General features: G+C 44.8%; 1 protein-coding gene and 1 long non-coding RNA gene across 5 annotated transcripts in view; one reads left to right on the top strand and one right to left on the bottom strand.

Annotated features, from left to right (window-relative positions):
• LOC115283068 overlaps nucleotides 1-4629 on the top strand; it is a 20080-nt gene extending 15451 nt beyond the window's left edge. Inside the window, exon 3 of the long non-coding RNA XR_003904887.1 lies at nucleotides 4362-4629. This is a non-coding gene — a long non-coding RNA (uncharacterized LOC115283068). The remainder of the gene's footprint in view (nucleotides 1-4361) is intronic.
• Nucleotides 1-24144, bottom strand: part of KIAA0100 (KIAA0100 ortholog) — a 27994-nt gene extending 3850 nt beyond the window's left edge. For 2 of the 4 annotated variants that reach the window (XM_029929376.1, XM_029929378.1), the window contains exons 1-31: nucleotides 23988-24144; nucleotides 22953-23076; nucleotides 22406-22455; nucleotides 21961-22111; nucleotides 21664-21782; nucleotides 21365-21425; nucleotides 20997-21186; nucleotides 20317-20440; nucleotides 20030-20154; nucleotides 19719-19786; nucleotides 19461-19606; nucleotides 18702-18820; nucleotides 18427-18590; nucleotides 18011-18269; nucleotides 16697-16902; nucleotides 14254-15346; nucleotides 13618-13809; nucleotides 13285-13487; nucleotides 13012-13130; nucleotides 12677-12897; nucleotides 12025-12215; nucleotides 11803-11902; nucleotides 11464-11666; nucleotides 9930-10224; nucleotides 7416-7573; nucleotides 6932-7138; nucleotides 2596-2695; nucleotides 2212-2394; nucleotides 1724-1845; nucleotides 1078-1233; nucleotides 871-992 (exon numbers count right to left, since the gene is read on the bottom strand). In XM_029929376.1, coding sequence (XP_029785236.1) covers nucleotides 871-992; nucleotides 1078-1233; nucleotides 1724-1845; nucleotides 2212-2394; nucleotides 2596-2695; nucleotides 6932-7138; nucleotides 7416-7573; nucleotides 9930-10224; nucleotides 11464-11666; nucleotides 11803-11902; nucleotides 12025-12215; nucleotides 12677-12897; nucleotides 13012-13130; nucleotides 13285-13487; nucleotides 13618-13809; nucleotides 14254-15346; nucleotides 16697-16902; nucleotides 18011-18269; nucleotides 18427-18590; nucleotides 18702-18820; nucleotides 19461-19606; nucleotides 19719-19786; nucleotides 20030-20154; nucleotides 20317-20440; nucleotides 20997-21186; nucleotides 21365-21425; nucleotides 21664-21782; nucleotides 21961-22111; nucleotides 22406-22455; nucleotides 22953-23076; nucleotides 23988-24055 — 5639 coding nt within the window. In that variant the 5' untranslated portion in view covers nucleotides 24056-24144. Of the gene's footprint in view, nucleotides 1-870; nucleotides 993-1077; nucleotides 1234-1723; nucleotides 1846-2211; nucleotides 2395-2595; nucleotides 2696-6931; nucleotides 7139-7415; nucleotides 7574-9929; nucleotides 10225-11463; nucleotides 11667-11802; nucleotides 11903-12024; nucleotides 12216-12676; nucleotides 12898-13011; nucleotides 13131-13284; nucleotides 13488-13617; nucleotides 13810-14253; nucleotides 15347-16696; nucleotides 16903-18010; nucleotides 18270-18426; nucleotides 18591-18701; nucleotides 18821-19460; nucleotides 19607-19718; nucleotides 19787-20029; nucleotides 20155-20316; nucleotides 20441-20996; nucleotides 21187-21364; nucleotides 21426-21663; nucleotides 21783-21960; nucleotides 22112-22405; nucleotides 22456-22952; nucleotides 23077-23498; nucleotides 23650-23987 lie in introns of those variants that run through there. The other 2 variants (XM_029929377.1, XM_029929379.1) reach the window with 2 other exon arrangements.

Below are 24144 nucleotides of genomic sequence, written 5' to 3'. Positions count from 1 at the left end.
GGGATGGGGGAAAGTGAAAAATGGGTGATGGACACTTGAGGAGGGAAATTGTTGGGATGAGCACTGGGTGTTGTATGTAAGCGATGAAACACCGGAATCTACCCCAAAAACCAAGAGAACACTTTATACACTGTATGTTAGCCAATTTGACAATAAATTATAATACACACACACACATACACACACACACACACACACACACACACAGTCATGTGCTAACCATGTTAAAAAAAAAAAAGTTCCACACCTAGCATGGGGCTTGAACTCATGACTCTTGAGATCAAGTCACGTGCTCTACTGACTGAGCCACGTAGGCACTGGTTTTTCTTTTTTTTTTCTTTGATATATTTTGAGACAGAGAGAGAGAGACTCAAGCAGGTTCCCTCCTATCAGCACAGAGCCCAACGTGGAGCTCAGACTCACAAACTATGAGATTATGACCTGAAGCGAAGTCAAGAGTTGGACACTTAACCGACTAAGCCACCCAGGCGGGCCCTCCCAAAGTGCTTCTTAATCTCTGCCTACTAATAAACCCCTACAATTGTATCCGCAATTGCGCTCCTTACTGATCAATTTCAAGACATTGTATTTTCAAGTTCATCTGCACAGCACCAAGGCCACAAAAATGATCTTTCTGAACTATCTGATTTTCTCCTCTCTCAGGAGGTACTCTAATGAGGAGCCAAAGAGGGTCTCTCTTTTTCTCAATCTCTTGGCCAAGTCCAGCAAGGCTCATTCAGGAAGTGCCCAAATCTACATCAGCCTTTGATAATGCACGAGAGATCTAAAGACTGTCAGAACACCAAGCAAGGAAGAGAAATCAACTCCAGCTGGGGTGCTAGACAAGGGCAGGAAAGAATGCTCTGGCACCTGATGAGGATATTAAGCTCTTCACTTTCCAACTGCAGGTTGGCCTTCTCCTGATTTAGCTGCAACTGAAGCTTCTGGTTCAGGTCAAGCAGGTTCTCATTCTTGCTGTCATCCTGCAAAGACTAGGGAGCCAAGGCAGGAGAAACTGAGAGGAGATCTCCCTTGTCCTAGGAGAACACCCTCTCCTCAAACTGCCCTGGTGACTACCTTCATGATAGAATACATCTGCTTCTCCAGCTGCCGTATCTGGGCCACATGCTGCCGCACGGCCTCCTGCAAATGTAATATACTGCTGCGCTGTTCCTCAGGATTGCTAGAGATCTCAAGCTGAAACCTGACTCGCTGCTTCTTCTCACTGTGCTCCTGAAGGAATGGAAAAGGAAATGAACAAGGTTTTGTGATAGACAACTCTTGTAGTAAAGTGAAATAGATAAAGGAACAAGAAACAGGGATCTCTTCTGGAAAGCTTACCTGTATCTGTTACCATTAGTAGCAAGTGTAAAGGGTAGGCCAATGCAGAAGACGCAAAGATTTCACAGTAAAGCCAGGGCCATAGGGTAGGGATAGAGGTGATAGTGGGGACTAGTTACTGTTTTTAGAGGTATTAAAGTGACTCAGTAGAGAACGGACCAAGAAAAACAACCACATAAACAAGCTTTGCAGTGTCAGGAACACTCAGACCGCTCCTAGATAAGTGCAATTTCAACTGCTGCTATTGACTAACACAGGTTGTACCAACCTCAAGGTCCTTTTTAAGTTTGAAGCATGGCTTTTCTTACTGGTACCCAAATAAAGCACAAGGTCTGTGGGTTCCTGTGAGGTTACCTGGCATTCTATAAGGGCCCATGCTCACCTTCCGCTTAGGTTCTACGTGGAGCAACAAGTTGTTGACGATGTCTAGGATCATGGCATACTGAGCTGGGTTGGTGGAGATTTCCAGCTCATGATGAATAAGGGTGAAGGTATCCACAGCCCCTAGGTAATTAGCAGCTTGGTAAGAAACTCCAGTTTCTCTCTAAATATCTACCCCATCTTCTAACCCATATTTGGAAGCACTCCTATTAGTTAATCCCATAGAAAGGGATTAGTGAGAGATGCTCATGGGTAGAAATAGGTTTGCTTATTTTAGAATTAAACAATATTCACTCATCCTAGTTCCCTCCCAAGAGAACAGAGTATTCTCTTATAGCAGAACTTACACAATGTAGAGCAAAGTGAAAGTGTTAATGTCCAGGGCATAGTGGGACTTCTAATAAGACTACTAACTCAAAACCACTGAGGAAATAACTACTTTCACAAGTTCCCTAGTCCCCTTCTAAAAGCCTTTCAAGCCCTGAATACCTTCCTGTTTCTTTAGAAGATCTTCCTTTTCCTGGTTCTCATGAACCTCGGGTGGCTTAATCTGAGTTGCCAGCTCAGGATCAATGTCGTGGCTGTAACTAATATAGTACATTCGGCAGCTACAGCGTGAAATAATCCGCTGGACTTGCTGGGCTTGCTGCGCCTCTGCTGGCTGGTTCCAATCTGGGAAGAGGTGGGAAAGAAGAGAAAGACATTCTCAATGGAGGTATTGTGAGAGCCGCCCAGCTATATGTGATGTCTAGGGAACTCCAGACACTTGCTTTCCACCTAGCCTAACACAAAATGGTCCTATTCCAGCATATGTTAATTTTAAGAGTATGTAAGAAAATACACATCTCCTAACCACATGATGGGAGAGCTGACCTGTGGTGGTGGTCACCATGCCTCCCACTGCCTGCCCGCTCTCCATCAGCTCCTGCACAGAGTCCAGACTACGCTGCCGGTGCTCCTCGATATTCTTTACCTGAAGACAGAAATACAAGCACCTTTAACTCCTGGCCAACTGAGCCACAGATCTCTATGATGCAAGTAATTATACTATCTAAACTTCCACTGCCTGGAATAGCTTGACAGATCTCCCAGGATAGAAGACATACATAACTCCTTCCTGGCCCAAACAACCTAAAGTCTCCAAACCCAAATGAGTTACACACATATTTTGCTAATCCTGCAGGCCTGAGGCCAAAAAAGCAAGCTAGGTTAAAATCTATCCTATCAGGGGGCACCTGGCTGGCTCAGTAAGTTAAGGGACTCTTGATACCAGCTCAGGTCATGATCTCACAGTTCTTGGGATCAAGCTCCACAAAGGCTCTGCTTGGGATTCTCTCTCCTTCTCTCTTTCTGTTCCTTCCCCACTTGTGCTCTCTCAAAATAAACACTGAGGTGCCAGGGTGGCTTAGTCGATTGAGCATCCAACTTCAGTTTAGGTCATGATCTCACAGTCCATGAGTTCAAGCCCCGCATTGGGCTCTGTGCTGACAGCTCAGAGCCTGGAGCCTGCTTCAGATTCTGTGTCTCTGTCTCTGTCCCTCATCTGCTCATGCTCTGTCTCTCTCAAAAGTGAATGTTAGCCAAAAAAAAAAAGTGTCAGAGAAAAGTTTAAAAAAAAATAGACATTAAAAAAAATCAAATCCTATCCCACCTCACACTCATCAGGATGGCTACAATAAAAAACTGGTATCATGTGTTGGTAAGGATGTGCAGAAATTGGAACCTTTGTGCACTGCTGTGGTTATGTCCGATGGTACTATGGCAAACAGTATGGCAATTCCTCAAAAAATTAAAAATAGAATTTCTATATGACCTAGCAATTCCACTTCTGGATGTATACCCAAAAGAACTGAAAACAGGGTCTTGAAGAGATCTGTACATGTTCACCTGGCATTATTCACAACAGTTAAAATACGGAAGCACCTTAAGTATCCATTGATAGATAAATGGATAAGCAATTTGTTTTATAGATATACAATGGAATTCAATCTTAAAAAGGAAGATGCCACAACATGGACAAACCTTGAAGAGATTATAGAAAGTGAAATAAGCCAGTCATAAAAAGACAAATCTGTATTATTCCACTTATACAAGGTACTTAAGAATAGTCAAAATCATAAAGACAGAAAGTAGAACAGTGGTTGTTGAGGACTGGAAAGGGGAAGAGGGAGGAGTTATTGTTTAATGGGTGTAATTTCAGTTTTACAAGATGAAGAGTTAGGGAAATGGATGGTGGTGATGGTTGAACAACATTATGAATGTATTTAATACCAACTTAACTTTACACTTAAAAATGGTTAAAACCAGTGGTGCCTGGGTGGCATCCAACTCTTGATTTCAGCTCAGGTCATGATATCAGGGTTGTGAGATCAAGCCCTGCGTCGGCCTTTGTGCTCAGCATGAAGCCTGCTTGGGATTCCCTCTCTCTCTCTCTGCCCTTCCCCTACTCACACTCTCTGTCTCAAAATAAATAAATAAACCTAAAATTGGTTAAAATGGTAATTTTATATGTATCTTACAACAAAAAAATTGAAGAAAAAGTCAAATCCTGTCAAGCACAAAAAATTTCATTGAAACCAGTGACTTTCCCACCCACTTGGATATTCATGATTTATGTTTTTGTTGTTTTCTGTCTTCAGACGGACAACCATTCTGACACGGTTGCCATGAGGTAAAGCGAGTGAATTCTTTTGACTCTCTCTGCCAAGCTGAAGTCAAAGTGAGTAATAGAATGAGTGATATGAAGACCATAAGCAGATCTGCCAAGTCACAAAAAAATTCATAAGGGAAAGGGAAGATCAAAGTCCCCCCACCAAATTCAGTGAAGGAAATCATAAGCAAAATGAAAAGACAACCTACTGAAAGGGAGAAGATATTTGCAAATGATACATAAGGAACTCCTATAACTCAACACCAAAAAAAAAGATTAATCCAATTTAAAAATGTGCAGAGGACCTGAGTAGACACTTTTCCAAAGAAGACCTACAGATGGCTAACAGACACATGGAAAGATGCTCAAATTCATTAATCATCAGGGAAATACAAATCAAAGCCCCTTCACACCAAAATGGCTAATAACACATATTGGCAAGGATGTTGAGAAAAGGGAAACTGTGTGCCATTAGTGCAAATGTAAATTGGTGTAGCCATTCTGACAAACAATATGGAGGTTCCTCAAAAAACTAAACACAAGTATCATACAATCTATTAATTCCACTTCGGGGTATTTATGAAGAAAATAAAATCATTAATTCAAAAAGCCCTATGTTTAATGCTTATTATGTTTATTTATAATAACCCAAATACAGACACAACCTAAATGTCCTTCCACAGAGAACGGATAAAGATGTGTTTTATATATATACAACAGAATACTACTCAGACACGAAAAGGAATGAAATCTTGCCATTTTTGGCAGTATGGATGGATCTGAGGGTATTAAGTAAAATCAGACAAAGATAAATCCTGTATGATTTTGCTTATATGGGGAATCTAAGAAACAACAAAAAGAGAAATAAACTCATAAAGAACTGGTGGTTGCCAGAAGGGAGGAGGGTGGGAAGAATAGGTGAAATAAATCAAGAGGATTAAGAGGTACATACTTCAGATATAAAGTAAGTCATGAAGATGTAAAGTACAGCATAGGGAATATAGTCAATAATACTGCAATAACTTTGTATGGTGACAGATGGTAACTACACTTTGCCCTCATGAACATTTCATAATGTTTGTAATTGTCAAGTCACTATGTTGTACATCTGAAACTAATATGTTAACTATACTTCAATTAAAGAAACAAACAAACAAAAATAAGGATATTTTACTCTAATGCTAACACCACAGCCTGAGATTTAAAAAAGTATTCACATGCAAAAGAAGGGATGCCTAAAAGAAGCAGAGGCCCAGAAAATGCTAGAGACGTTGCATAGCTCATCCTGCCCACCTGTGCCTGAGTAGTTAGCAGCTTCTATGCCTACCTCCTTAAATTAGTGGTAAAGAGCACCACTTGCCTGAATCACAGATTTACTATATCAGCATGACCTCCCCCTATACTACCAATAACCTGATCCTTACTTTTGGCTTGACATTTGATTAAATGATTACCTTGTATGTAATTACACCTGAGGTTGCTTACATTGCATCCTAAAGTTGTTGGAGTAAGATGCACCAGGCAGGGAGGAGGGAAGAGGGACTAGCTTTTTCCCACGGAGTGGAATGGTAAATGAGGTTATCGTATTGGTCCTTACAGATGTAGCTAGATCCAGTAACTCATTTGGATTTACCATGCCCTGCACAATGTGGACACTTCATACCTGTTACGTAAGTATTAACAATGCCAAGTTTTGGCCAGGTACATCTCATAACTATTAGATCTCCCAGTAATTCTGAGATAATAGCCTAGAAATTATAAAGCAAATTCAGTTTTGCCATGCTGAAAAGAAAATCTATAGCCCCTGCCAAGTGCTCACAATTTCACCATCTAACAAAATGTTATCTTGACACACACTTAGACCTCCTCTGACATAACTTTTTTTAAATGGTGTAATTATTTTCCATCTAAATGAAGATTTGTCTTTTTCAAAGCAGTTTCTCATACTTGATCCTTTGAGTAATCTTGTGAGGGGGAAGTATTAACTCAATTTTACAAATAAAGGTGACTTGGGACCCCTGGGTAGGTCAGTCAGTTAAGCCTCTGACTTAATTTCGGCTCAGGTCATGATCGCACAGCTGTGAGTTTGAGCCCCACATAGGGCTCTGCACTGACAATGCAGAGTCTGCTTCGGATTCTCTCTCCCTCTCTCTGTGCCCTTCCTCTGCTCTCGTCTCTCTCTCTCTCTCTCAAAATAAATAAATAAACTTGAAAAATAAATAAATAAAGGTGATTCGCCCAAAGGCTCATGGCTACTATTATACAAAGGTGGCATCAGAACTCACATAACCTGAGTCCTAGACAAGCAGTCTTTGTATTCAACCTTACTGCTGTGCTGAAACTAATCAAACATCTTCACAAGAAATCAGAGAAAGGACAGATAAAGTAAAAAAGTTCCAACCCATTTTATTCCCATGCTGGGAAATGAGAATTTCCCCTCGCAATAAAAAAAAAAAAAAAAACAGCAAGAGATTTTTAAAAAAGAAAGAAAAAGAAAAAGCACTATGTGCTCACAGACTACAAATCAGAGACTGCCTTCAATTCCCATATTTGACTAACCTCTAACCAGAGCTGGCGGCCATCCTGCTCCGTGGGGCTGCTTTCGGTGGTGGCAAAATACTGCATGCCATCCAGTAGGCAAGTCCAGGATGTCTTTTGCTTCAGTGTGTCACCATACCAGGCTGGATGGTGTTGGCACTGCAACAGCTGAGCTTTGGCAGCTGACACAATGACACAGCCTTCTGTCTCCGCTCCACGAAGAACCATCTATGCCACACACAGGAGCAGAATCACAGCACAAGGGACACCAGGGAAGATGAGAAGGTTAGTGAAAGGAGTGTGCCAATGAATGCAGCTGGGTCTAATTCTGGCTTACTGGGTGAACACTGTGTTTTTAGAAATGGAAGGATTATGCTGGATACCTGGTGGAAGGAATAATCTTTTGGAGCTCTATCTGCCTATTCTTATTTGGTGGTGGGAGAAGGTGAACACATAGGATTATGATCGAGCCCACTGCTGGGGTGCTCTGGGAAAGAGAAGTTACCTGGCAATTCACCAGCTCGATAAGGCAGTTTCGGTTATATATGTCATCTGTCTGGCAGGCAGCAATGCCACACAGCTGATCACTCACACCTGACTCCTCTTCTGTGAATACTACAAACCTATCTGTCTCTTCAATCAGCTTCTGCAACATGTAGGCACCTGGCAGAGAAATAGGAAGTGGAGAAAAGTCACAATCTCAAAGGGATACAGGCAGGGCCAAACTGATCTTCCTTCCATTTCGCTAGGATATATTCTCTCCAGGCTGCAACTCCAGCCCACCCACTCCACCCCTTGATCCCTGAGGGCAAAATAAGGGCTGTCCTTTCATTTCCCCCTCAATTTTAACCAAAAAACAGATTCCCAAGAGAAACTTAGAAATGCTATATAATAGTGACATTGTTTTCTCTTAGGTATACCAACCTCTGAATTACTCTAGGATCTCCTTTCTCCTCATTTTGTTCCTTATATTTTTCATTTCATATTATTTTAAATGTTGTTTGTTGACCACTCCTTTGCCACTGTGTTCTCATAGCTCTACTGCTTCCTATGATTATGCCTCTAAATCCTCTTCTCCCATGTCTTGGAAACAAGTATCTCTTAAGGTTCCCTTCTCTTCCTATCCTATTTCTTCTAATGAGTTCGTCTAATAGGAGTGTTACAGTTAACAGCAGCCTCCAGAATCAGACTCCTCTGCCTGTTACTTGATTGTGACCTTTAGCAGTTTGATTTAACCTCTCTGTATCTCAATCCCCTTGTCTGTAAAATAATAGTAATTACCTTATAAGGTTGTTGAGGGAATTTAATGCAATAACATAAAAGTATTTTGCACAGTATCTGCCACCCAGTAAGCAACTATTATTATCTACTTGGGCTTAACTCTTAGCTCTATGCTGAAACTCCCAAGTCTTCACCTCTAGTACTAAGCTTTTAGATCCTCATTTCCAGCTTTGGTTAGACATTACCTACATACACTACTTGCACCACAAACTCAGCATGTTCAAATCTGAACTCAGCAACCCTATATCTCCTTGAACTTGTTTATTATTTACTACCCTCTGGCTCTCCTTTCTTTGACTTTACTGTTACCATCATGCGAGTCCCAGGCTCAAAGCCTCAGTCATTATTGCCTTCTCTCTTTTAATTCCTTCCAACTAGTTGTCAAATTTCATACATAGAATAACATTTCTATCCATCCCCTCATCTCCATTCCCACTGCCTCTACCAAGTTCAGGTCCTCATTACATGTTGTTGGGACATCATAATAGTTTCCTTATCTGTCTCTCCACCTCCAGTTTCTTTCTCGCCAGTCCTCCTCCACAACGTTGCTAGATTTATCTTCCTAAAAGTAAAGTCTCATGATGACACATCCCCATTCAAAAATTTTCAGCAGTTCACCACTGTCTACTGAATAAGGACCAAAAACACCTTAGCCTTGTATGAAAGACCTTTGATGGTCTACCTACAGCTTTCCTTTTCAGGATCTTCCCTCATTCCTCACCTTAGTTACTCTCTATGCCAATTGAAACAGACTGTTCACTCTCCTTTGAACATACAGAGCTTTACTAAATCTACCCCCATTCAGGATGCCTTGAATGCCTTTCCTCCCCATTTCCACATGTTCAAACCATACTCAGCCTTCAAAGTCCAGCTCAAATGCTACTTTCCTCAATAAACCTTTCCCTGATTGTAATCCCTCCTTCATTCTGGTCAAAAACTCCCATATACTTTTGTTTTTCTCCGGTGATATACATTACTTTCCATCTTGTTCTTAAACTCACCATGAACTTGCATTCCTCTATACTTAATCCCTCTCCTTAAAATGCCCTCTCCTCTTTCCTTGCCTCTCGAACTCTTATTTATCTTTTAATGCCCATCTCAATGATCTTTTCTGGGAAACTTCTAGACTTCCCTATGCTGATTTAAATACTCTCTTCTTAAACATTCTTACAAAGCATTGTCACAATGAAATAATAATTTATATGTCTGTCTACTAGTTTCTGAGCTTTTCCTCATCTTTATATCCCTAATCTCTAGGGTTATGTCTGGTGCATTATAAACCCTCAATAAGCTAAAATGAACCTATGAACGAGTGACAGATTAGCTCATCCAGAGATGATAAACTTGTTGAGGCAAGTAGAATGTCATTCGTTTTATGTCTCTCACTAAACCCAGCACAGTGCTTTATGCCTGTTAAGTACTAAATATCTGTTGACTGAACAAATTAATTCATCAAACCACCTAAGAATTCTTTAATCCTTTCTTTCCCTTACTCATCCTGTTTTGGCCCCATCATTCCCTTCATGATCCTCTTCTCCCTGCCGTAGGATTACACCCTTCAAATGCCCCTATATCATGTCTATGTAAGTCAGAGATGACCTAATATGGAAAAGCAATAGTTTTCATTTCTATATCTAGATGGAACCAGCCATGATTTATTTAGCCCTCCCAGTTCCTGTCCAATTCCATGCACATATCCTACACATAATTCTGTGAAGCCTTATTTCCCCCAGCTTACCTCCTGAGGACCCCTTATCAGACTGTCCACTAAAGCTGGGAGTGCTGATGGGAGGTGGCGCTGGGGCACTGGTCAGAACACTCTGCTTTGGCTTTTTAGCTGGCATCTGGGGATCAATCTTTAACCCCTTCAGGGCCTCAGTAGAAAGATTACGTTTGAGTACAGCTGCCTTTTTATAGCCATCATATAAACCAAAGGCAATGTCCCGATTGGTGGTTGTCCAGGAAGCCCGTAAATCTACCAAGTGCAGCTGGTGTGTATGAAAGGCAGGATCCCCAACTCGAGTAGAGAGCTCCTAAGAAATAGGAAAGAACCACAAAGTAGCATGGAAATTCCCACCATTTTTCCTGGACCACAACTGCAGAGGCAAGAAAACAAGCTTGTGGAACAAGAATCTGTTCTGGGGGCGCCTGGGTTAAGCATCTGGCTTCCAGCTTCGGCTCACATCATGATCTCACAGTTCGTGGGTTCAAGCACTATGTCAGGCTGTGTGCTGAGATCCAGCTCAGAGCCTGGAGCCTGCTTCAGATTCTGTGTCTCCCTCTCTCTTTGACCCTCCCCTGCTCGTGCTGTCTCTCTCTGTCTCTCAAAAATAAATAAAAACATTTAAAAAACATTAAAAAAAAAAAAAGAAAAATCTGTTCTGGGGGAGACAAGAAGACACTGGAGAAAGAAAAACTAAGTGGTCTTAGTTTGTGCGTTAGATTACATTCTGACTATAACCACTGTATTTTAAAGGATTCAGAAAATTTCAACATATGGGGCGCCTGGCTGGCTCAGTCGGTAGAGTATATAGCTCTTGACTCAGGGTCGTGAGTTCAAGCCCCACCTTGGGTGTGAATCCTACTTTACAAAAGAAAACAAAGAAAACGTCAACATAAAATCTTTCCTTAATTAGGAAAAAAAAACAAAAAAATAAAAAATACCAAATAAGGTGCTAGGAAAAGTTTTACTATTTCATGAAAGGCAAGACACTATCTTTAGAAGGGGAGAGAGAAAAGGAAACAAAAGAGCTACACTGATACAAATGATAACTGTGAGTTCATTATACAGTAATGATATATATGCTTGGAATACAGTTAAAAATATTACCTAGGACTTAGCCTAAAAATTACTGCTATGGACTGAATTGTGTCCTTCTCCAAATTCGTATGTTGAGACCTTAATCCCCAATGTGATAATGTTTGGAGATGTGACTTTTAGGAGGTAATGAAGTTTACAGGAGGTCACAAGAGTGGGGCCCTTATGATGGGATTAGTGCCTTTATGAGAGACACCAGACAGCGTGCTCTCTCCCTCTCTTTTCCTGCCATGTGAGGACCCAGCGAAGGCAATGGTCTACAAGCCAGGAAGAGAGCCCTTACCAGACTCTGACTATGTTGGCACTCTGATCTTAGACTTCCCAGCCTCCAGAACTGTGAGAAATTTCTGTTGTTCAAGCCACACGTTTTTTGGTGTGTTGTTATAGCAGCCCGAGCAGACTACAACACCTACTGATACAAATAGGGTAGTAAAGAGACTGTGTCAGGCAGTACCTCCTCAGCCGTGCGATTGCTGTGCCGTTGGTAGGTGAGGGAGGACAGGCTCAGTAGGTGGGTCTTTGTTACCAAGGGGTCAAGGCAGTGATCAGCATTCTCTTCAGTGGGTGAGGCCATCAGGTGAACAGTCACCTGACTTAGGTCACTAACCATCTGGGTCACACTCCAGTCAGAGATGAGACGTCGCATCACTGTGCCCGCTGAGAAAAGGAGGCATATAGAGCCCATGCAGAACAGTACAGAAGAGCAGTGTGAAACAGAAAGAGGGAAGAAAATGAGAATGGCAAAGAGGGCAAGGAATAGGTTAGGAACAATGAATGCAGTCTTTGACCTTACCTTGAGGGATAAGCCGCTGAGTCCCCCGAGTGAAGACATGGCCCTGACTGCACTCAATCTGGATGCCCCGTTGCTGTGCGAATGAGGCCCAATAATGCACCTGGCAACAAGAGAGAGTAACACTAAGCAAAGAACAGCATCAGATGATTAAGATGAGAAAACACAAGAGGACGAGGGAAAGGGAAAGAACTGAAGATGTCACCAGGGCTGTCAGAGGCTGACCTGTAGCTGGGGAAAGATTGCAGTATAGGAAAGCTGCTTGTAGTGCTGGCCGAGTTTCTTTTTGCTAGGTTTCAGGTTATTAAAGAGCTTTCCCCTACAGATAGGTCTTGTGACACTAGTCCAAGTTGCCCAGAAGTTTTGCATCCAGCGCAGGGTACTACTATATAGCAGAATCCGGGGCTGGGATATTGCTGCAAAAGAAAGGACAGACATTTCTTACCTGTGGTTAAGACACAGAGATAAAAGCTAGCTTCTTTAGAATGCTGAGAATGAACTGAGGGTGGAAGGGGAAGGGGGAGGGGAGAAAAGAGGTGGTGGTGATGGTGGAGGGCACTTAAGGGGAAGAGCACTGGGTGTTGTATGGAAAACAATTTGACAATAAAATATTATGGAAAAAAAAAAGAAATTTCAAAGAAAAAAAAAAGCTACCTTCTTTAGCTTTTAGAAGTTTAAAAAATCCAAACAGCAAGCAACCTCACACTATCCCCAACACCCTTCCTTTTAAAGATCTAAGCTTTGTTTTCCCCAACCCTCTCTCAGAAAAGATCCTAATCCAAATCCTACCCCCTCCCCAAAGGGTCAAGTAGAAGTCCTTGGTGTATAAGACCATCCTCCCAACCCTTCCTCCCGTTGCCCCAGACCCAAGCCTCACTCCCACTGTGCCGGGTCAGATCCATCTTGATGGAGAGATTGAGGTTCTCAGAGCGGAACGCCCGGTAGGAGTCATGGAGCTGGCCCAAGGGCACCTCAGGTAGGAACTCGGGGGCCCGCAGAGTGACACCATGGTGATCATGAGGGTTCCCATGGCATAGCCACTGCAGGTCCAGTGTCATGCAGAGGTCAGGCAGGTGAAGGAAGCAGCAGTCATCATACCTGTCTCACAACAGAGTCCCAGCCCTCAGTGCCCTGGTCACTTGCAACCCCCTGGCTCTTCCCCACTCCCTCCAACCTGAGTCCCTCACCCTGTCGAGGCATTACTCCACTCACTTAGAAGCTGTTCTCACGTTGACATCCAAGTCACCCTTGAACACAAACTGACCAGGTTTCCAATGAAAAGACAGGTGGCTCCACTCCCAGTGCATATTTTCAGTTGTGTTATACGGGTCCTACAACCATCCCCAACAACTTGGTGAGATCTGGATACAAGTTGCATCCAAATCTCCCAAATCAGTACCTTTCTCTCTTCTCCCCACCCCCCACCCCCATGTGCTATACAGGCCCCAACTATACCATCCTAATAACTCCTCTGGAACCCCTCACCTCAGTAGCCAGCTGGTGCAGATTTGCCTGTTCAATGTCCATGCGCCAGTCCCCATGGAACAGAAGACGGCTCTTGTCCCACCAGGGCAAAGGTGGGCTGGGGTCAGCTGAAGGCTTGGTCAAGAGGTCCACAGATTGGCTAATCAGCGTCCAGGCTGGATCCCAGCAGGGGCCCCATACCACTGTGTACTGGAAGATTTCCGCTGGGAGAGAGGGGTAAAGTGTACAGCTTGTTGCCCAACTTATTTCTTCACTCCAGAAGGGCCTTAGCTAATCTCCCAACCCAGCCATCACAACATCCCTCAGCCAAACCAATTGCCTTCCTCTACTCACAGCGGAAGTCATGGTAGAACTTGAGTGGGGGCATGTTCCTCTCTACTGCCACATTACCCCACGGAAGCCCCAAGTGCAAGATCTGACGCCGCCGGGAGCAAGGCTGACCACTCTGCTCAGTTCCCACAAGTCGACCCATCAGCCGCCAGTCACGGATCTCAAACAGGTACCGGGGATAATCTCTTATCCGAACTGTTATTACAGGGAGAATATACACTGGCTATTCACAGGGCTGTCTCAATATTCTCGAGCATTTTCTCCCTCACCACTACTTTTATCCATCTATTTAACAAAGTCAACAGAGAGAACAAGAGCTGGCAGTTGGCAGATTAGCTGAAAAAGGGCATGGAGAGACTGAGCAGATGGTTAGGGGAATAACACTGAGATCCAAGAGATACACTAACCGGAAGATGACTGTGTTAGCTGTCCTTTTATGTTAGCCAAGCAGTTTTAGGGTGAAATTCAGGAACAAAGAAAGGGAAGGGGAGCCAAAAGGGGAGCCCACCCATCCCACTCCACCCATCCCAAAACCACCACAGTTGCCAATATAACTGAGCTCCTCTGCATCCACTCCAAGAGCTTCCTGGAGCTCTGGGAACAAACACCAGACTCTGCAAATAAAGAGGTACCACTTACCCAAAAACGTCTTAACACTGCACTTGAGCATACGACACCACTGAATGACAAGATCTACTCCCTCAGCAGGAAAAGGGCTGCCTGGATCAAGCTCTTGAACCTGCTCTATCACACGCTCAGGTCCATGGAAGGAGGCATCTGCCAGAGCTACCAGCTCTAGCCCTGCCAGGCTCCACGTGAGCAGTGCCCGGCGCATAGGTGTGTTGCCATAGAGACGACGGGAACGCTGAATGTAGATTTCAATGTTTTTATGTTCCAAAGAGGCATAGAGCTCCTCGATTTTGCGGGCTGGCAGTAACTCCCCATGTTGCTTCCGAAGGGCAGCCACCTTGGCATCCAGCAACTGCAGCCTTTTGGCACTCTCCTTACTCTCATCTTTCATCAGTTCATAGTTATCACGAAGTTTCACCTCAAAAATGTCATCCAAGAAAACCCACGAGAAGTGCTGAACCTTCAGGAGTAGATCCGGTGGGAGTGGGGCAGGGTTCAGAGAAGCCTGATAATGAGTTCCTCGATGCAGCCCCTTCAGCCATTTCTGAACTCCCACGGCCTCATCCAGAGTTCGAGAGAAATCATACTGATAAGGAAATTCCACTGAGACTGAACCCAGGGACACGAGCCAAACACGGTTCCGGAGGGTCTGCAGCACAGGGAACGGATTCCGGTGGAGGATCATCTCCTCCAGTTCAGGTAGCAGCTGGACCTCCACCTCCTTGAAGTTGAAGATGCTATTGCCATCAAAGCCAGCGGCCAGCTCTGGGCAGTAGGCCTGCAGTGAACCCCCATGCCTGCTCAGTGACACACTCTCTGCAGCCAGGGTAATGAACTTGTCCTCAGCTACAAAAGCTGTCAGCTTAGCTGTGCTCACCTCTAGGGTCAGGCTTAGGAGCCGCTTTGGGGGAGATGGCTCAGGGAGATGGCCTTCGGGCTCTGACGCAGTCTCCAGAGTCTCTGATGCAAGGAGTGGAACAGTCTCGGGAAACAGAGTGGCTCTTAGTAGGTCTCGGCAATACAGGGTAGCCAGGACGTGCTGGTACAGGTACATGTGATCTGGGGGGCTCCAAAGTAAGGTCAGCCCTGCACCACACTGAACCTTCAGGGAGCAAGAGAAAAGGATCTGTCAGTTACAGTATCCCCAAACAGGAGAGCTGACTGGGAAAATTATACAAGCACACCTGGGTCAAGAACCATCTCCACTCAGAAGTATTTCCTGAGTAGCCACATTAATTACTCCCTTGCCTTGTGCCCCTTAGCATGAATGTGCTGAGCTAATGGTTCTTATTCATCTCGTATGTAAGAGCACTCACACTTTTGAATTCTCAACTGGATTCTAAACTGTCTGAGAGTAGAGATTATGTGTGTCGATTCTTTAATATCTACCATAGGATATCCAGTATATAGAGCAGACACTTGATAAATCATTTGGCTTCATGTTTCTGCCCATGAGTTATCTTCCTATAAAAGGGTCACTCAGAATAATAACCACTGCAACAATCAATTTGAAAATGTTTTATCCATTGATTGCATCTTGACGTAATTCTTAAAAAGTATAAAAAGGACTGACCACACAAGCCAATACAGGAAGTGACTTATATACAAAAGTATGCCTCAAAGAAGGGAGTCCTTGTCAGCTTAAAAGACAAAGTCAATTCTGAATAGTGAAGTAGAGAAAATTTAAATCCCAGAACAGAAAAATTCCTTTGAGTTCCAGCCTCTTAAAGGCAACTCTTCAGTTTCCAAAGGAAGCTGAAATCTGACAATTAGGAAGATATCCCGTTCCTCTCCTAAGAGGGTTCCAAGTCCAGTTGATACCCTGAAGAGAAAAATCTTGGAAAGCCTCTTGAAACTCACCAGTGCCTCCATCTTTAGAGCCCTTCCAGCCTTTTATTTTTATTTACTTATATCTAAAGACTTTATTTTTAGCTGATCTCTACACTTAATGTGGGACTCAAACTTAAAACTGCAAGATCAAGAGTTGCATGCTCTACCGAGTAAGCCAGGTACCCCTCCCTTCCAGCCTTTTAATAAGCTGAGTGCTTCAGCAAAATAACACCAGGTCATGATCCTTAAAAAGCCCCTTATTTTTCAGAGATATGCACTGAAAAAATTACAGTTGAAATTTTATGTCTGGTAAAAGTCTGTTTCAAAATAATCCCAGAGCGGGAGGTAGGGGGCGGGAGGAGAGCATAACTGAAACACATTGGTCCTAACTTGGGAATTACTGAAGCTGGGTATGGATACGTACAAGTTCCTATGTTCTGTGCATATATTTTACATTCCACAATAAAGAGTTAAAACCGTACAGAACAAGCAAGGACATAAAGAACAACACAGGGTGTCCTATTTCTCACAGTTTGGGTTTCACACCAGACTCAAAAGCCTGGGAAATGCACTAAGCTGAGGGAGAAGCCAACCTGACTCCCCCTCCCCACAGAAGCATTACCTCCAGGGAGCGGATGCTGCTGTGGTAGGTGATGGAGAGCATGGAGAGGCTGAGCACGGGAGTGGGGATGTCAGGAGCCTTGCAGCAGGGCTGCATCTTCTCTGTGACAGACTTCACCAGAGCAAGCACGAGTCCCTGGACGCCCACAGTGGAGGTTTCAGCACTTCCCAGGACAGTCAGTGTGTCCAGTCGGACCTCGGAAGCACCTAACATCCAGAAACTGTGTCAGCATCGGTTCGCAGCTCTCAAATGGCAACTTCAGCCCTCACTCTCCTTTCTTATTCATTCCCTTCACTCTAGCTTTCTGTATTACATATACTTCCCTAAGATTATTCCTCATGTTTGAGGGAAATTTTTCCTTTTCTGACTTAACCTACCTAAATCTGGCAGAGCCAAAGCAGCTCCCTAACTGTTACAAAGTGCCCAGAGACGTACCAGTTGCTCTCAGGAACTAAACATATGAGGAAAGAAAAGCTCAATTTCATCAACTATCAAGGCTTTTTTTTTTTTTAATGCTTATTTGATTTTTGAGAGAGAGCACGCATGTGTGAGCAGGGGAGGGAGAGGAGCAGAGAGAGGGGGACAGAGGATCGAAAGAGGGCTCTGTGCTGACAACATACAGCCCAAAGCAGGGCTTGAACTCACATATTGTGGACACATAACTGAGCCACCCAAGTGGCCCAAGGCTTCTTTTTATTAATAATGATTTTACTTTTTTTTTATTTTAATATAATTTATTATCAAATTGGCTTACATACAACACCCAGTGCTCATCCCAACAAGTGCCTTCCTCAATGCCCATCACACATTTTCCCCTCTCCACTCCCATCTTTTTAAAAATAAATCTTGCTTAATACTTAATCTCTCCTATAAACTTTTAAGAAGTATCAAGAAATCCAATAGTTACGTAAGACTTTCCAGTATCTCATGCCTTTAATTTAGAAAAATTTCACATAATCATGGGGGGCCTGGGTGGCTCAGTCAGTTAAGTGTCCGACTTCAGATCAGGTCACAATCTCGCAGTTTGTGAGTTCCAGGCCCACGGTGGATTCTGTGCTGACAACTCAGAACCTGGAGTCTGCTTCAGATTCTGTGTCTCCCTCTCTCTCTCTCTCTGCCCCTCCCCCACTCACACACGCACATATGCTTGCTCTCGCTCTCTCTCCCAAAACTAAACGTTAAAAAAAATTAAATACATAAAATAGAAAAATTCACATAATCAGCTTCATTAAATGAGAAGGCGCAGACTAAACCAACATAATCTGCTTAGGTTACAAACTACCCACTTAGGTACAGACTTCCTGTCCCACTTACCAACCAGGGCAGAAAGGGTGAACAAGTTCATGTCCTCCACCTTCAAGTCCACCTTCCACAGTAGTGACACAGATTCCCCAAATGAAGACTCTCTAGAGACAGTGGACTTCCCAGATTGTGTGTCCATGAAGGATAAAATGCGAGAGAGACACTGGGCACAGGTATCTGATGCTTCTACCTGCAGTCCTCGGATGGTACAGTCAAGAAAGAGGGTATCTGACTGGGTGCTAGACAGGCCCAAAGGCTGGTTATAGCTACCCTAGAAAAGAAGCAGAGGGAGCCCATTAGGAACATACAGACACACAGTTCTGTAATACCGTGATGAATCATATTCTGCCATAAAGGTGTTCCATGTTCTAACGTGTGGCAGGTCAAGGAAACTATATGGGCTCCTGTTCAACAAAGTCCCCACCTACCTGTAGTGTGAAGGAGTCCAGGACAAGTGCCTCACCCCAAACATGCATATTGGGTGGGTGGGGTGCCCGCTGAATGTGAGAGTCACTGCCCACCCGCCAGCAGAGGTGGTCCACAGTTAGGACGCCCCGCTGATGGATACTTTGTGGCCTCAGGTGCTGGTAATCTGAACAAAGAAGGTGGGAGAGAGGAATTCTGTGGAACCACTGTGGCCATCAGTTGGGCCCAGCTTCACTAATGGACAGATTCTTGCCCCTCTTCCAGATCATAGCCTTACCTAGAGAGATGGAATTGAATCCCAAGGCAAAGGGTGGTGTATCACCAAGCTGAATGGAAACGTTGACATTGGAGATGGAGGTGCTAACGATGATGGGAGCCAGGATCTGGGGGAAGGTTCTGCAATGGGCCAAGACATCAGTGTTTGAAAAGAAAAGAATTCCAGCTTCCTATTATGGAGGAGATACCCGAAGCTCTCAAAAGTCAGGGTGAGTTTGGTTGTTGATTCTTAGAATGAAAAGCAACTAGAAAATTTAAAGACTGATCTTGTCAGTTTGCTGCTACTCCCAATGGAAATCTGCAGAATGCCACAGTTGAACCAGATGAGACTGCCATTTCATAGGTCAGTTATGAATGTCAAATATGAACATCAGCATATCATATGATTCAACCTAATACAACCAAGGAGCATTGCTTTCAAGCCATTGACCTTAAGTTCTCTTTGCAACACAATGCAGCGAGAGAGGCCACTGTTGACAAGATCTATCACCTTAAAATCTAAGGGCAGACAAGATACTGCGGATCACTGAAGTTCAGTTCAACCATTTATTCTGTATAGTAAGTCACTGTGCTGGGCAATAAGGACATAAAAACAAAAAGGACCTCATCCTCCTGTCAAAGGAGGTGTAATGAGAAAGATACATAAAACAGAACTGCTACTGAAGTAATCAAGTACACATTTAACACAATATGCCACTTTAGACCAAAAGAATCAGAGAATCCACCTGATAAGATGGTGGCTAAAAGAGACCTCACTGACCTTTTTTTTCTTTGCTTAAGAACAGATGAACTAGACCCTTGGGTCTCCAGTGTGAGCATGTGCAGCCAGTGAGAGAATTCCTGGTGCCGGTAATGAATAATGCAAGTATTCAAAACCAGGGAGGCTGAGAGGTCGATGGTGGTCACCTGAAATAGATACCAGCACCGTGGGCTCGGGTTTTATCTCATTAGCTCACAATGCAACAATACAGGGAGAGAGCAGAGAAAGGAATGATTCTTGGTATCACAGTCATCGCACCTGCACACTAGCCTTGAGGGAGTTGAGACAGACAATGCGCTGGCGGCTCTGGGACAGCAACAGCCCATCTGTAAGGGCAAAGATCAGATCAGAGAAAAACGCTGGGGAAACAAAACCTAAAACTAGGAGAGGGTCAGAGGCAAGCAAGCAGATGAACAGACTGTCACCAAAACCCATGAATTGGGGCCATTTTCTCTCAGTATGTTCCCTCCTCTCCAGCTCCAGTTATGCTGGTATTAAATTAAGAAGACCAAATGGGGCACAGGGGAAAGTGTCTGGTGCTCTCAGTACCGACATCCCCACCCATGAACCTTTCAGCAGGAGTTCCGTGCTCATCTGTGCCATATCAGAGTTTGCCGTGAAGCTTCGAAGAGGCAGCTGATCCTCATCACGGTGGTAGAGGAAATGCAGCAGCTTCAGTGTCCAATTCAGGTGCCTGCACGAGAGACAGACTCTGGCTCAGAAATACAGGGGATGCCATTCTTGCTCCCTTTCTCCCCACAGACCAGCTCGGTGCAGCTACCAGGCTGGCTACAGAGAGCCCAGCATACAACTCCAACTACCACTCTCCACATGTCTGTGCCAGGAGACAGCTCACTTCTTTTGACTGTTCATGGACAGCACTACACTTGTGATCTCCATCTTCACCTTGACCTGGTCTGGTAGCTGCTGAAGGAGGTACAGGCCAGGCAGAGTTGGCTGAGTCAGGTTCTCGGTCACCTCTGAAAACATGAATGAATAACACAGGAGCCATGAATCCTGAACATACTCAAGTCTCCCCAAAGGCCCTGTCCTCTTTGGCCCACATCTTCCCACATAAAACAGGCTCACCCAATGCCCGATCTTAGGCCACAAGGAAAATATCCTAGAGATCCAAGCACCTGCTGTACTTCCTTCCCCAGAGTCTAAAAAATAGTATGGGGAGCGGGCTGATAAAAATATAGACTTTAGGACTAAATAATTTGCACTCCATTTTTACTACTGACTAGCTATATAACCTCAAGTCATAGGCCTCAGTTTCCTCATGTGTGAAATGGTGAGAATTTAGTGAGAGACCATACATAAAACTCGTACTACAAATCTAATTCATAATAATTACCCGATAAATGTTAAGTCCTTTTACTCACCACAAGTAAATACCCTACTTCCTTTAGCTATCATCGGGGTCAAAGGCCATGAAGACTGACACCTAAATGAGTACTAAGACCACTATTTTTATCTATTTCCAGAATAATCAGACAACAGGGTGGCCAAGAAGCTCACTGACTGGGGATTTACCTGAACAAGGAACAGGTCTGCGTGTGAGGCTTGGGCTCTGGCGCAGCAGCTGACTATGGAAAAGGCCCTCGTGCAGTTCAGCATGGAGTGTCCACATGTCCACAGTGATGGCCTTCAGCTGCCGGCTGCTGATGCCCACCTCTAGACACACCTTTAGGGCCAGTGAGAGCTCTGCGAGGCAGGTGTCCTCCTGCAGAGAGGATAAGCCTCTAAGGTGTGAAGAAGTAGGGAGTTTGGGGTCAAAATGCAATAGTCTGGAATGCCACCTTGAGAGAATCCACATGAGAACACAGAATCCAGAATGTAAGCTCCTTCATATCTTGTGCCCAGAAGGAAACAAGGCATCAGAACAACCATGGCATACTCACCAACTGGCCACTCTTTAGAACTTTGCTGTTGATCTGATTTAGGCTCACCTCACATTTCAGCCTGGGAAAGGAAAAAAAAAATGAAGAGCACTTGGCCCCCATTCCTCCCCATTTAAATTCAGTCAAGCTTTACTGGCTGAAAGGAACAAGGCAAGGAGAAGTGCCTAATCTCAAGCTCTTTGCAAATGCTACAGGATGAAAGCCTGACACCTTAATAAGAAAATGTTGACATCCACCCACCCTGAAACAACTATAAGGTAAGAATGGAACTCCAAGACCCTCTTCTAATCAATGGTTACCTTTTCCCATCACTATCCAAAAGAAAGCTGCCTTCTCTGATCTGAATGTGCCACAGGGACTCCGAGGTAGCCACCTGGAGAACCATGATGTTTACAGAATCTACATGAATGGAGAACAGCTAGAAGAAGCAAAGAAAAATAATGATTAATATCAAGGCACTACCCTTCCCTTCTTAGTAGAGAAAGAATAAGAAGTAGCTCTTGATATTATGTTCCCCAAAGAGTGGAAAAATCCACCCATGACGACAAAGCCAGCCGTCGCCACTACAGTCCAGGAAACTGGGAGCAGTATCTCACCTGACAGAAGATCTTCAGTAAGGACGGGCTAAAGGGGGACAGTTCCTTTTGATGCACTCCAGTGCTCTGGGAAAATGGGGCAAACAGGCCAGAAACCTTCTGTAGGTCCGTTCTGATACGCACTTCTCCAAAGCACAATGCCACGTAGCGTCTGCTCATGAGAGAAACCTCACTATCATCAGGTCCATCCCTTCCCTAGCAGTCTCCTGCCCTGCCTCACATTCACTCTCCCAACCTCCCTAGAAACAGAGCTCAAATTATGGAGAACAGTCTCATAGTAGTTATCACTATCTGTCTCACAAAATAATAGCTTCCAGGCTAATGGGGAGACATCAGCAAAACCCCAGCCCCCTCCTTGGGCTGTGAGGCATCTGTAGAATACCATTCTGCAAACTCCAATCCCAAAAGATTCCCCAAGGGAAGAGTGAGGATGTAGAGTACTCACGGCAGATCATGGCTAAGGAGTTTGCTGGAAATCCACAGGCTATCAATTTCCTAAAACAGTGTGGGAGAAAGCATTGTCCATTTGCTGCCAAGTAAGCCATCAACAGCTTGACAGACAGGAAAGGTTCTACGAGGAGGAAGTAAGAGCCCTACCACTAAATGTTCTCCACTCTATTTCCACCAACTTCTCTCCTGACCACTATATTCTGCTCCTCACAATCACAGTGGTTCAACTTGCTTAGTATTTCTTTCACGGATATGTTGCTGTTTCCCCTCTTAAATTAGAACAGTAAGCTCTTCTATTTCCTGTTATCTTTGTTCTGTAGTTACTTCTGTATCTTTCTTATTGTATCCTGAACACTTTGTGCCATAGAAGCGTTTTTAACTCAACAACTTGCATCAATCCCAGCGTTTCCAAATTAACTCTTAAAATCATCTTGGCAAAGAGGTGACAGGAAAGTCACCCAGAATTTTCTTAGAAAGTAATAAAAAGAAATTCAGCTGGGTCCACCCACGCACACACCCAGGGAGTTGCCCAAGACTCTCACCACTGTTTGCTGGTGCTGTTGAAACTTAAGGCTGACATTCTGGATCCAAAAAAAGGAGCCAATCTTTAGCTCTGCCTGCAGCTTCCGCTGACACCACTTGGTGGCCAATCGGACCACAAACCACCTGCAGAAAAATACTTGTGAGTTCATAGGACCCTCTCCCAATTTTGGCTTTCCTCATTCCTTGCTGGTCCTAGAAGGCCTTGCAAAAAGGTCACGTCCTAAAGCTGGATCTTCTGGGCAACTCTCCAGTCTCCCCAAACAGCATCTGTCACTTACATTCTGCCACCAAGATCACGACCCTAACCCTGGAGTGTCCCCTTCACCCAGATGAAATCAGACAAACTAAAGCCCACCTCCTAAGTTGGGGACAAAGAAAGCAATCCTCCCAACCCTTATTAGGCACACCAGATGAAGAAAGAAGAGGCCCCAACAGGAATCGAAATACAGGCAGCCGTGTCAGATGTGCCATCAAATACTCCCCCACAGGGTCTCTGTCTCCGCCCTCTAGACAGGTGTCAGCGAGAAGGCACTGTGGGGTCATACCCGGCCAGCTCAAATCCGTTCTCCCCTGAGCAGCCAGACTTGTTCCGGCTCCCAGGGCGAGGCTGCAGGTGCCCTCTGCACTCAGGTGAAGGGTACACTCGGGCGTGTGGAGGGAGAAAGAAAGACCACCAAGCCAAGCCCCTCCACACACACACACACACACACACACACACACACACACACGCACGCACGCATGCACGCACACCCTCACACCTATAACAGCTCTTAGCTTAAGCATCTCAGGCCTCGCCCGCTCGCTCGTCTCCCCTACTCCCAGTTTCTCGGCGTCAGCTCGGGTCATACGCCCCCGTTCTAGCCCTCCCCTTGCCCCGCTACCCCTTCGCGGCCCTCCTCGGGGTCTCCCTCTCCGCCGCCCGCGCACCGTCCCCTCCAGCCCCTTCCCCTCCCGCACGCCCTTCCAGCGCGCGCCCCCTCCTCAGTCTCTCTTCCTTCCCCAGCCCCCGCCCGCTATAGCCGGGGTCCCCTCACCGGCCTAAGAAGAGGGCGCCGAGTACAACCAACAGCAGGGCCAACAGCGCGGAGAAGAACAGGGGCATTCCGGTCCGGGCCCGGCCAGGCTCTGGCCCCCGCCCTGCCGGGCCACCCCCCCCCCCCTCGCCGGCTCCGCTCTGCGCCGCCGCGGGCC

The sequence above is a fragment of the Suricata suricatta genome, chromosome 17 (assembly GCF_006229205.1).
Source record: "Suricata suricatta isolate VVHF042 chromosome 17, meerkat_22Aug2017_6uvM2_HiC, whole genome shotgun sequence".
NCBI lineage: Eukaryota > Metazoa > Chordata > Mammalia > Carnivora > Herpestidae > Suricata > Suricata suricatta.
This window is presented reverse-complemented; position numbering and strand designations above follow the sequence as displayed.